Source organism: Pelodiscus sinensis, chromosome 9, assembly GCF_052426305.1.
Source record: "Pelodiscus sinensis isolate ZL-2025 chromosome 9, ASM5242630v1, whole genome shotgun sequence".
NCBI lineage: Eukaryota > Metazoa > Chordata > Testudines > Trionychidae > Pelodiscus > Pelodiscus sinensis.
In genome coordinates this window covers 2,991,776-3,004,121 of record NC_143060.1, presented here as the reverse complement: position 1 = coordinate 3,004,121, position 12,346 = coordinate 2,991,776, and the positions used below count along the sequence as shown (strand labels likewise).

General features: G+C 50.8%; 1 protein-coding gene and 5 non-coding genes across 6 annotated transcripts; all 6 read right to left on the bottom strand.

Annotated features, from left to right (window-relative positions):
• Positions 1 to 3,001: 3,001 nt before the first annotated feature.
• On the bottom strand, positions 3,002 to 3,133 carry LOC112544398 (small nucleolar RNA SNORA35). Its single transcript, XR_003087741.2, has one exon. It is a non-coding gene; the product is annotated as a small nucleolar RNA SNORA35 (small nucleolar RNA).
• Positions 3,134 to 4,272: 1,139 nt separating this feature from the next.
• Positions 4,273 to 11,213, bottom strand: RPS8 (ribosomal protein S8). Its single transcript, XM_075935826.2, has 6 exons — positions 11,074 to 11,213; positions 10,368 to 10,474; positions 9,867 to 9,966; positions 8,050 to 8,225; positions 6,568 to 6,697; positions 4,273 to 4,437 (listed from the first exon to the last, which is right to left on the bottom strand). Exons 1-6 carry the CDS (start codon positions 11,075 to 11,077, stop codon positions 4,328 to 4,330), a joined length of 627 nt encoding a protein of 208 aa, XP_075791941.1. The 5' UTR covers positions 11,078 to 11,213; the 3' UTR covers positions 4,273 to 4,327.
• On the bottom strand, positions 4,687 to 4,758 carry LOC112544395 (small nucleolar RNA SNORD38). The gene has a single exon (XR_003087738.1). It is a non-coding gene; the product is annotated as a small nucleolar RNA SNORD38 (small nucleolar RNA).
• LOC112544394 (small nucleolar RNA SNORD38) lies at positions 7,673 to 7,745 on the bottom strand. Its single transcript, XR_003087737.2, has one exon. It is a non-coding gene; the product is annotated as a small nucleolar RNA SNORD38 (small nucleolar RNA).
• On the bottom strand, positions 10,055 to 10,160 carry LOC112544396 (small nucleolar RNA SNORD46). The gene has a single exon (XR_003087739.2). It is a non-coding gene; the product is annotated as a small nucleolar RNA SNORD46 (small nucleolar RNA).
• LOC112544393 (small nucleolar RNA SNORD55/SNORD39) lies at positions 10,545 to 10,629 on the bottom strand. Its single transcript, XR_003087736.3, has one exon. It is a non-coding gene; the product is annotated as a small nucleolar RNA SNORD55/SNORD39 (small nucleolar RNA).
• Positions 11,214 to 12,346: the final 1,133 nt, after the last annotated feature.

Sequence of the window (12,346 nt, the reverse complement as noted above, 5' to 3'; positions counted from 1 at the left end):
CAATACTTGCACAAGAGGGCCAGTGTAGACAGGAACATTAATTTATTGCGCAAGAAAGCCCGATGGCTAAAATGGCCATCAGAGCTTTCTTGCACAAGAGAGCGTCTACACTGGCACGGATGCTCTTGTGCAAATACTTTAACGCAAAAACTCTTGCGTTAAAAGTATTTGCACAAAATCTTGCCAATGTAGACGTAGCCTTCGGCTTATTCCTGAGCAGGAGCGTCATAGTTCTTGCGCAAGAAGCACTGATTTCACACATTAGAACGTCAAGTGTTCTTGTGCAAGAACTCCCCGCCAGTGTAGACAGGCAGCAAGGCTTTTTTGCGCAAGATCGTGCCAATGTAAACACAGCCTTATACTTTGCACTACATGAAAACCAGCCCACACGTTGGCTGCGTCTAGACTGGCAAGATTTTGTGCAAAAGCAGCTGCTTTTGCGCAAAAATTTGCCAGCTGTCTACACCGGCCGCTTGAATTTGTGCAAGAACACTGACTTTGTAATGTACAAAATCAATGCTTCTTGCGCAAATACTTTGATGCTCCCGCTCAAGGATAAGCCCTCTTGCGCAAGAATACTTGCCCAAGAGGGCCACTGTAGACAGGCACCTTAATTTTTTGCGCAAGAAAGCCCGATGGCTAAAAGCCATCCAGCCAGTCACTCCAATGCCAAATAGAAAGATTCCTGATCATACATCCAGGATCTCATTGCGTCACCCTGGGGGTTCATGATCAGCTGACTATTCACCACGGTCAAATCTTTTCCAGAGCTGCCACTTCCCAGCATGAGTCCCCCATCTTGTATGGCCACCAGATGTTGAGTGCAGCTCTCTCCAACGGAATATTCCCATGCTTGAAGCAGGGAGCCAGGAACAAAGGGAATCGTGGTAGTATGACATATGGGTTAGGCATAATCCTAATCAGCAGGCCTGGATTCTATTTCCTACTTTGCTATTTAATTGCTGTGTGACTTTCAACAAGCTCTGTGCCTCATTCCGCCTACCGCCCCCCCATCCATGCAACAGAGAATATGCTCCATGTGCACCGGTGAGGAGTTGGGGTACAGGAAGTGATTTTTTTCAGGCTCTGCTCTTTCTCTCACCCACCTTTAGCATTTCTTAGGGGGTGAAGTAAAGGTGATTCATGGTGCTTGTGTGAACTGTGGGGCAAACAGCCAAATTCAGGATGGCAGTAGACAGGTATTCATCCCCCAACCTTCCCTGGGGAGGTACCATTACCTCAAGGGTGAATTTGATCCTGCATTGCCTCTCCGAGTCTCAGACATTGAGGCTACATCTAGACTGGCATGATTTTCCGCCAATGCTTTTAACGGAAAAGTTTTTCCATTAAAAGCATTTGCGGAAAACAGCGTCTAGATTGGCACGGACGCTTTTCCACAAAAGCACTTTTTGCGGAAAAGCGTCCGTGCCAATCTAGACGCGGTTTTGCGCAAAAAAGCCCCGATCGCCTTTTTCACAATCGGGGCTTTTTTGCGCAAAACAATACCGCGTTGTCTACACTGGCCCTCTTGCGCAAAAGCATTTGCGCAAGAGGGCTTTTGCCCAAACAGGAGCAGCACAGTATTTCCGCAAGAACACTGACAATCTTACATGAGATCGTCAGTGTTCTTGCGGAAATTCAAGCGGCCAGTGTAGACAGCTGGCAAGTCTAGACACAGCCCGTGTGAAACACTGTCGAATATGCTGCAGTAAGACACACCAAACCTATCCACACCTCTCATTCTGACTGCAGTGAGCACCGAGGCCAGTGGTGGGTTTTATGAGGCCTTTGCACATGCTCCAAAGCCCTTTTCCTTCTACCCCACAGGCTTTGGTTCTTGGGCACTAAAAAGAATTCTGGAGAAGTAAGTTGTAGCATCACCATTTTATATTGCACTGTACAATGTCATTGGCGCACACACAAACTTTTCTGATTTAAAAATATACGTAGCTCAAGTGCAGTGCATGGATTCCCATCCATTTGTAAGAAAAATCTACAGACAGGGTGGTTTTGAAACCATTACATGTTTAAAGAAGAAAGTAATGTAATCAAAGACCTGTCTAGACCGGGAAGCTACTGAGCAGTAAGCGGGCTGTGAATTGTTATTCTAGGCTCTCTCCTATGTAGACAAGCCCTCCAGTACACTGGAGGGGTCACTCAACTCTTCTCTGCCACTCCAGACTAGATTTGAGAACTCTTCACTGCTGGCAGGTCCCTCTGGAGTGTGTGCAAATCCTCTGATAGAACAGCTCAGCCACACGTAAAAGTCTCCTCCCCCTTAGGCTCCGTCTACACTGTCAGGTTTTTGTGGAAGAGGAAATGCAAATGAAGTGCTCATTAGCATTTCTCCCACTCATTTGCATATTATGTTCCGATCCTTTTTGTGGAAAAAACGCGGTGTATATGGGGCCATTTTGCACAAAAAAAATCCTTTTTTATGGCTATATAGGCTATAGGTGCTCTTTGTACAGAGATGTATACAAAGACCAAGAGTGGTGTCAGTTTTAGGTAAAAATAGGAAAGTGGGGTCAGCAACTGTGTACATGGCCTTTTTCCCCATGCATTTTCTGTACATATGTTACTCTAAGTAGCTGGGAACACAGGGAAGTTACATGAAGAGTGTATGAAAGCCAGTGCCCATCTTAGAGAGATTTCAGATTGTCTGTAAGCAGGAAAATACAAGCAGAGCTACACTGGTTTAGTAGATTCTGTCATCACAGGGGCTGAAGAATAACTTCCCCCCACCCTAAAACAGCAGCTCGTATTCTCCAGAAACTGGATCACAGGGTAAATAAAGGTTTTGATGCCTCTGCTGTGCACCTTCTGCACCAGCCCTGGAGGATAGGCGCTCACCACCAAGCTGATTAAGCCAGTTTCCAAGTCAAGGTGAATTCTAGTTATGGATCAAAGAAGTCTACACCTTTCTTAGGGCACATCTCCACGACAAGGTGGATCCACGCCGCAGCGACTGATCCACCAGGTCTAGTACAGGGAAAGGGAAGCTTGTACCCAACCATCGAAAGAGACAGACCACTGAAGCAGCCTGACCCTTCTGCTAGAAGGGAGTTTATCTTGCACTGCAATGAGACTGAGGAGGTCAAGGGGAAGACCAACCAGACACTTGACAGTGCAGCACCAGTTCTAACATCTCACCCAAGAACCCGTACACTTGGGTTAAACGTACAAGTTCAAAATAAATGCAGGGGGAGGGCACTTGGAGGAGTAACAGAGGACTCAAAGTAACAGAATATTGACTAAAATGGCTCAGTAAGATTTAGAAAGTTACCCGAGCCTAAGAGGTTCCACAAATGTCCATCTGAAACTAAAACAAGCCACTAGGTGCCCCAAACCTATTAGCCAAATCTCTGTACAAAATGTAAATTAATTAACAGGCAGAAACCAGTGTCCAGAACAGGAAATGGAAATTTTCCCATCACCCAGCAAAAAGGCCCCACTGGTGCAGCATTGAGTTAACTCCTCCTATAATAAATCCAGTCTAGTCACCCAGAACAGGCTAGACAAGCCACAGGTCTGTTTCAATCTAGGAACCTCCATTTCCAGCTAACATAGTGGTGTAGAAAGATACCCCTTTCCATCAGCAACTGAAGTTAGCCGATCTAGGACAGCCAGCGTTGCACCACCAGCCCACATCAATGGCGTAGACCAGGGGTGGGGAACTTTTTCTGGATCGGGGGCCGCTGACCCACAGAGGAAAAAAAAAAAAAAATCAGTCGGGGGCCGCACACAAGTGAGAAGGGAAGAAAAAAAAAAAAAAAGAACCAACATGGCCCCCCAACTGAGAAGGAAAGACACTCCCCAAACTCCCCTTGCACACCAGAGCCTGGGGGGGCGCAGGCTAGTAGATTGTGTGTGCTCCAGCCCGGCAGGAGACTTGTGGGGGCTGATGCACCAGCACAGGCTCCCCAATACTGGAGGGGGCCCCCAGGGCTGGATCCAGGCAAACTGGGGGTCACCTCTGGCCCCTGCACCTAAGGTTCCCCCACCCCCGGTGTAGACTAGGAGCTGCCACACAAACTAAGTCGTTAACAAACCCTCTTTCTCCACGTTTGTGTCAGGCCCATTAAGTCACTCCAATACATTTCCTGGTGGGCCCCATCTCAGCACTGTGGGGCACAGGGGTCCAACCTGGTCTTGGACTGACTGAAAGCAGGGAGAGAGCAGAAATCCCCAGTTACAGCCCCTTTGCTTTCCCATTTCCGTGGGAGAAAGCAGCATCACAAGCCTCGCACCACACAAATGCGCACACGACCCTTTTATCACAAGACTCTGGGGTTTTTATTCGGTCTCTTAGTTGTGTATTGTACATTCATTTGCCTTTCCTGGCCTTGATCTTCCTCAGGTAGAATTCTAGTTCCTTGCCTTCCAGAATATAGCCATCCGCTCGGCCACACTGTCCAGGTCTGGAGGCGATGCATGCTACAACGAGAAGTCAGACATTAGGGCGGGCGGGGGAAACGGGAGCTCACCCCTACAGACTCTCAAACCACAGCGTCAAGCCAAACAAGCTGGACTGTCCCTTGCCCTCTGCTGTCAATCTTTCTTGCACAGGCCTCCTGAAGCCAAGACCAGTAACAGGTCTTCAGACAAGCCAGTATGACCATAAGCATCTGCCTAAGAGGATCCCGCTCAAGCACAGCTGTAAGGCGGGGCCGGCACTAGGGAAGTCCTCTTCAGATCTCCCAATTGTCATCATTCAAATTCAGTAGCAGAACTGGACAGAGATCTCATCACCAGAAGACTTCAGAGTACCAGGCCACCCATGTATAACGGCAGGTAGCTAAAAGCTGTTACTTGTTAAGCGCCCAAAAGCTGCCTTACCGCAGAGAGAGTAGAATTAGGGCTTGCCTTCATTAAAGCACTACAGCAGGTACAGACGGCGCGGCTACACCAGCAGGAGAGATTCCCCTGTTCACCTTGCACCATCTACCCTGGGGGTTAGGTCAGTGTGACTAGGGATGTAAGCGACTAGTCGACTAACCGATAAGCATGTTTATCGGACAGTCAACTAGCGACTCGACTAGTCGCTTCCTCCCCCACCCCCACTTGCTGCCTCTATCACAGTGCTCTTGTACATTTCAAGAGCAGGGGGCTGCTGGAGTCCCCCACTCACCCCATGCTCCCTATGGCACTTAAAGGCGGAGGCACCTTTATCGACTAGTCGATGGAAATTCCATTGACTATTTGATTAGTTGAATAATCTACATTTAGCATCCCTAGGTGTGACATGGCACTCAAATGTGGATTTTTCCACAGCCCTGAGCATCGGCATTAGAGAGGCCTGCAGTGCAAACCTGGCCTTAGGATTTTTATATCAGCAAGTCTTACCAGAGAAAAGCCAGATTATCAAGCCACAGCTGCCTGGTAGTTTCTCCCAGCCCTCTACACGCCATATAGAGCAGGGATGAGGAAACTTTTTTGGACTGGGGGCCACTGACCCACAGAAAAATCAGGGAGGGACCACAAACAAAAGCAAGAGGCAAAAAACAAGCAAGCTGGAGGTGTGGGGTGTGGGCAGCAGGGAAGTTGCAGGAGCAGGCTGTGGGGTGGAGGGTCTGCGTGGGTGACAGGATGCAGGAGCAGTGTGGGAGTGCTGGGCTGAAGGAAGGGTGCAGGAGCAGGATGGAGGTGCGGCATCAGGGGGGAGTATGTGAGGGCAATGGGGGGCATTTACCTGCACGGCTCCCTGTGGACACATGTGGCTCTTCTTCCCCCCCCCCTCCCCCGGCTGTGATTCCTCCAGGCAAACACTGGCCCGGGCTGCACACGGCTTTTCAAAATGGCAGCACTGCGTGGAACCCAGAGTCTGGCCCCGAGCTTCAAATGGCCTTGCCGATTTGAAGAACCCCTTCTCCTTTCCCCCCTCTTGCTGCCTCTATCTGATAGAGCCAGAAAGGTGTGGGAGAGCAACTAGTCCTTCACATCCCTAGGTAATATCCAGTGAAACATTTTACAACTAGGCTTTAAAGCATTAAGAACATAAGAACGGCCGTACTGGGTCAGACCAAAGGTCCATCTAGCCCAGTATCCTGTCTGCCGACAGTGGCCAGCACCAGGTGCCCCAGAGGGGAAGGACCGAAGACAACAATCAAGCGATTTGTCTCCTGCCATCCATCTCCAGCCTCTGACAAACAGAGGCCAGGGACACCGTTTTATCCCCTGGCTAACAGCCTTTTATGGACCTAACCTCCACAAATGTATCTAGCTTTACCATTGTTTTTGGTTTGTTTGGTCTTTTAATTGGTAAATGTCTATTTCACAACACAAACTGATGAAGCAAACATTTCCAACCAGAATTATCAATGCTTATAGAGTGCGCTATTTTAGCATTTAAGGGTTTGATTTAATTTACTTGATATAATTTGATATCTCATGCTCATAATTTGTGCTTTAATGGTTATAACACTAATTTTTTGAATCTCGACATTTGTTAAATAATTGCTGGCTAATCCAGACCGGACTTTAGAAACCTGAGCAAGACTAGCTTCTGCCTTGGCACCTTTCCTTTGTGTCTTACAGTTCACTGCGTTCTCCCTCCCTGGGACTCACCAAGCAGCTTTCCCTGCTGGAACTGCTCCTCCAGGATGCTGCTGATCTTGGCGTTCTTCTTCCGCTCATCATATTTCTTCTGGATCTTCTTTGACCGCTTCTTGTTTAAGATTTCCTCCTCTTCCGGAGTCTGAAACAAAGCCAGAGAAAGGACTGAACAGGCTGCATTCAACTGGATGGCTGGCCATCTATTTGGTGGAAGTCTCTCACTTCACCCCCCTTCTGCAGTGTAATCTCTATATTCCTTCCAAGTCCGGAAAGGAGCAGATGTTGTTTACACAGGAAAAGGCTGATTTTAGAGCACAGTACCCAACTCATGGCAGACAGGCACTTTGTATTTCCAGTACCACTTTGATGAACACTACGCTGCAACAGTCCTAACCCAAAACGTGCCTGGCTACGTACAGAGTAGGAAAGGTGGCCACTGACAGAATGAATTTATTCCTCCCTCTTCTGCCAATGTCTGCTGTTCGTCATTTCCCATGCACATACAATGTGCCACCTGCGCTTGCCAAAAGCCTAAGATGCAAGGCGTGAAAAGCAGCTGTAACCCCAACCAGACTTTGCTGTTAGTTGACAGGGCCAGGGATCAGACTCCTGAAGGGATGTGCACTCTACGGGCAAAGCAACCCTTCCCCAAAACCACAGAAAGTCTCATCTACCCTCCTCCTGAAATGAACGTAGTCTCACTTTCCCCCACCAGACACAGTGAGGCAAGCATCGGAATTCGTCTCCAAACTATATTAACTGAGCAACCCAGCAACCCACACCCATCACACACTATCCAACAGTAAAGGGGAGCAGTCCAAACTAGCCCCTTCCAAAAAAAACACTGCAGGCACGACCCAAATTCCTATATAACTGACTAACATACAGAAATCAACTCTAGGAGCAGATGTTTACTCCCTGATGTGTGGGCCAGGGATGTAAAATCCCATTTAATCAGCTAACCGGTTAAACGTTACGTTTATAACCAGCTAACTGCTTAACCAGGATCCTGCGGGGGGGGGGGGGGGCCGCCAGTTAATCAGTCAGCATCACCCAATAAGGGTAATATTTACAGATTAAATCCCAAACAAGGAGCTGAACTCGCCCACTGCAAAGTCTTCTTCAGAGTCACAAGTTGTCATCGCTCTCCACTCAGCAGCAGAACTGGACAAAGTTATCATCATCAGAAGACGAGGAAGCTTTATGGGGGCAGAGACCCCCCCACTCATCTAACCCTGCCAGGTGCTATACCCCTGGGGGGGGAGGATAGAAAACTTTTTAAGGAACCAGCCTTGGCTTTTGAACAGCCATATGACTCCAAATGAGAACATTTCAAATGGCTAGAGATGGTGCCAAATGCAATTCTCAGACACCATGTACAAGAGGCATTAACGGTATTCAAGGCAGGAGTGCAGACTCTGCACTCCCTGCCAAGCAGAGAGACTGGCATGATTCACCGAGCATCAAACACAGATCTCTCAGCCGAGCACGTACCAGTTTAGCGCCCTTCTTGCGTCCCAGGGGCAAGGCATAGTGGGCTTCATACCATTGTCGGTACGGGGTGCTGTCAATCTGAACGATGCAATTCTTGACCAGCGTCTTTGTCCGCACCAGCTCATTGTTGGAAGCGTTGTAGACGACATCAATGATTCTGGTCTTGCGGGTGCAGCCTTGGAAAATAAGGGAATTCATGAAACCCCGCACAAGTCAAGACGAGGCCCAAAATGAGCTTTTATAACAGCTGCGACATAAAACACAAAGCAGACAACACAGCATCTTCAATGCTCAACCCTCACCAGGAGCCACACCTCCTCCAAAGTTTATCCTCCAACTACTGGATGCTCTAACTCAGTGGTCGCCAACCTTTTGGGGCTGCCAGGCGCCCGGGGGCGGGGACGCTCACAGGCCGCGCGCCTGGGGGCGGGGCCATGCATGCGCCACACGCCCGAAGGCGAGGCCAGCCCAGATTGTTCCATGGGTGCACATAAACGGCACGTGGGCACTAACTATTGTGTATCATCATCCTCCCCGGATCTCCCCCTCATCTGAAAGAAGACTTTACTTTGTAATCCAAGCTGTAAGGCGGGTTTCCCACCCTCCACAAGCCTTTAGAGACCACAGTGGGGTAAAACCATGTACACCAGTATAAAGTACATGGTAGAGACCACGTACAACAGTATAGGGATGTTAAGGACTAATTGAGTAGTTGCTTCCCCCCCACTTGCTGCCTCTATCAGATAGAGGCAGCAAGGTGGGGAACAGGGGGGTAACTTCAAAGGGGCAGTGCGGCACAGAGCCCGGGATCAGCTGTGTAGTGCTGCTCCTTTGAAACACCACCACAGCGTTTCAAAGCAGCAGCGCCACGTGGAGCTCAGGGTCAGCTGGGGAGTCCCCAGCTGATCTCAGCCTCCATGCATGCTACAGCATTTCAATGGGGCAGCCCCGCCATACCGACTAATCAAATAGTTGATGAAAAATGCACCGACTATTCGAGTAGCGAAATACACGCTACTTAACATCCTTACACCAGTAACTGGAAAGAGACCAGCCCTGCTTTACCTAATGTCAGGCAGGCCAGCTTTCAGTGACTGTTAACCTGCATCAGATTTACTATTCATTATTTGTATTACTGAAGCATCTAAAAGGCTCAGGAATTGAGGCTGCTGGTTTCAACACTGTATAAGCAAAACACACTCCTGGCCTTCAAGAGTACAGATGACAGTAGAAGAGTTACATACCCCCAGCTTCTCAACTTAATGCCTGACCCCCTTCCCAAAACCTCTTCCCTGCCCTCCACTCCTGTTGCAGGTACATTCTCTTTCAATTCCACTTATTCCAGCAAACCATTCTTGTCAAGAACCCTCATGTTCTTTCTCCTGAACTGTTTTGTCTGGATTTAGACAAACACTGTAGGACGAGGAGTGTGTTCTCTGTTTGTATCTGTGCACCACACAAGTCATTTGACAAGCATTTGTTTTCACATGAAAACTCCATGATAGTTGCTCCCAACTGAGACATGAGCTTCTGTGAACAGTGTACTCAGTGTAACTATGACATTCCTATCACTGTGAGCTTAACAGAGCCCACCACGACTCCTAATAAGCCCACCTAAGGTAAAAGTTATCATCATTGTTCACACTGTTCCAGAACCAAACCCTGTACAGACAACCGCATTGCTGAAGATCAGCATCCATGCTGCTTGCTTGTAGCATTTCTCCAGGCCAGCATTAGCACTGATAGCGGACACAGCAGGAGAAAGACTGGGTAGCTTTTGAAATGTGGGAAGCCTGTATTCTAATCTCTGTACTTACATTCAGAGCCCCAAGAGAAATTGCCGACATCCAAGCGTAGAGCCCGATATTTCTTGTTACCACCACGAACCCTCACCGTGTGAATTCGGCGTGGGCCAATCTGTCACAACAAAACAACATAGCTGTGTCAAACTACAAATTCAATATTCTCAGGAGTAAGCAGATTGGGAGTTTCAGGCTAAAAGGCAACATGGTCAGTGTAACTATGACAGATCCTAGCATTGGCAGGTGCAGTAACTGCAACCAAAATGGCTCACAGCACCCACCTAAGGCAAAGTTCTCATCATTCCAATTGCCTCCTAACTGCATAAAACCCTGAACGAACAATGTCAAAATCCCAAACAGGAGAATGCCCCTGCTGAGAGGAACATAGGCAGAAACTAGTTTATTGATAAAGCAGGGCAGTTTCCTACTGTAGTAGGCGGGCAGAAACGAACACAGCATTTTCTAAACTAGCCAGGGGAGCAACAGCCAGTTACCCCGAAAGTCCAAATCTCCCACCTTGGTGTTGGCAGGAGGTCGCCCCAACTCATACTTCCTCTTCTTGTGGTAGGGCTTCCTTTTGCCCCCAGTCTTGCGGCGCTTGTGCCAGTTGTCCCTAGAGATACCTGGGTTAAACCACAGAGCAGCAGATCAGGTAGGAAGACCCGTCAGCCAGGTCGTACACCAGCGAGGCTCTGAGTACTCAGCTCTCCAAGGTTGATTTCCACATGGTGCATTCAGCATAATGCAGCAATTAGAAAAGCTTCATCACGGATACTCAGGGTGCAGCAAAGCAGCACATGGCAAGAAAGGAAACTGTCGCTTCCCCGACGGGGGCCTTTGCGGCCACGAGCCCTGCAAGCGGCCCGCCCCGCCGAGCTCGCACCCACAGGGGTGCAGGGCGGGCCGGCCTGCGCTGAGGCCTCGCGCCCGCTGCAAGACCCCGCGCGCCAGCTGGGGAGAGGGAGGATCGGGAGCCCCGGCCCCCCCCCCGAACTCTGGGCTCCAGGCCGGCCCACCCCCAGAAGGCAGCGAGGCTACGCCAGCCCCCGGGATCTTCCCTCGCCCCCGCCCCGCAACAGCAGCGGCAGCCCACGATCGAGAGCCCCGCAGCCCCGCCGCACCCTCCGGCCCCCAGCCCGCCGCCACAGGGGCTCGCGCTGCCGGGCCCGCGGGCGGATGGCGGCGGATGGCGGCAGGCCCGGAGCCGCGGCCTTTCACTCACCCATCCCGAGCGGCGCCGGCTGCAAAGAGGGGCCGCAAAGGCTCACGGGGCGGTTTGTGGGGCCGAGATCTCGCGAGACGGGCACGTCATAGCGCCGAGCCCCGCTTACGACATTCCACAGCGACCCAAGCACGTGATACGCAGGGGCTTACGCGCCTTCCGTTGGGAGGGGTGGGGGCGGTTTCTCGTCCGGGTTTCGGGCGCGGCTGCTGCTGCCCGGACTCAGGAGCGTTCTGCTGCGCGCGTGGCGGGCCGGCCACGCCCCCTTCTCCCTGGGCCCAGACCCGCCACGTGCCCTGCGCCCGCGCGCTGCCCCTGCTCCAGTGCGGGGGGGGCCCCGGGACACCCCCCATGGCTGCCCCTCGGACAGACGCCCCGCGCGCTGGGCCCTGGGAACAGCCCGGCTCTCCTCGGGAATAGCCATACACACCCCGGGGAAGCGCTTGCTACTCGCCTGCTAGCTGCCCCCTTGAGCAAAACAGCCCCACCCGGCTGGGCTGACCGCTCCAGAGGAAGGGCGGGTTCTAATCTCCAAGGAGGTGTCGGGCCCTAGCTCCCTGAGTGAGGCCTGAGCATGTGAGGGAGAACTTAAGAAACAACAAATAGTCTAGTAGCACCTTAAAGACTAACAAAACATGTGGATGGGATCACGAGCGTTTCTGGGGTACGTCTACACTACAGCGCTAACTCGAACTAACTTAGGGTACGTCTACACTACAGCGCTAACTCGAACTAACTTAGGGTACGTCTACACTACAGCGCTAACTCGAGCTAACTTAGGGTACGTCTACACTACAGCGCTAACTCGAACTAACTTAGGGTACGTCTACACTACAGCGCTAACTCGAACTAACTTAGTTAATTCGAACTAAGCTAATTCGAACTAACGCATCCAGACTAAAAAACTAGTCCGAATTAGCGTTTTGTGGACCCTGAACCCGGGTTAAGGATTGCCAGAAGCAGTGCCGGCAGGGCATCGGATGAGGACTTAGAGCATGGAGCTGCTGCCTCAGGCTAGCCGAGGGCTGTGCTTAAAGAGATCCAACCCCCACCCCAGACAGACAGTTCTCAGGGGTGCCCCGCTTGCAAAGCAGTCCTGGTTTGGATTGCCTGGAGTACCCACACTGGGCACATCACAGCACTCGGCCATCAGACTGGCTGCACTTGCCGCAGGCTGCCATCCGGAGGGGGGATCAATCAAGGGGCTTCAGGAGAATTTCCACCCCGAGGAGCCCACAGAGCCAGCCCAGTCCTCCCCATCGGGGGCTCGTAC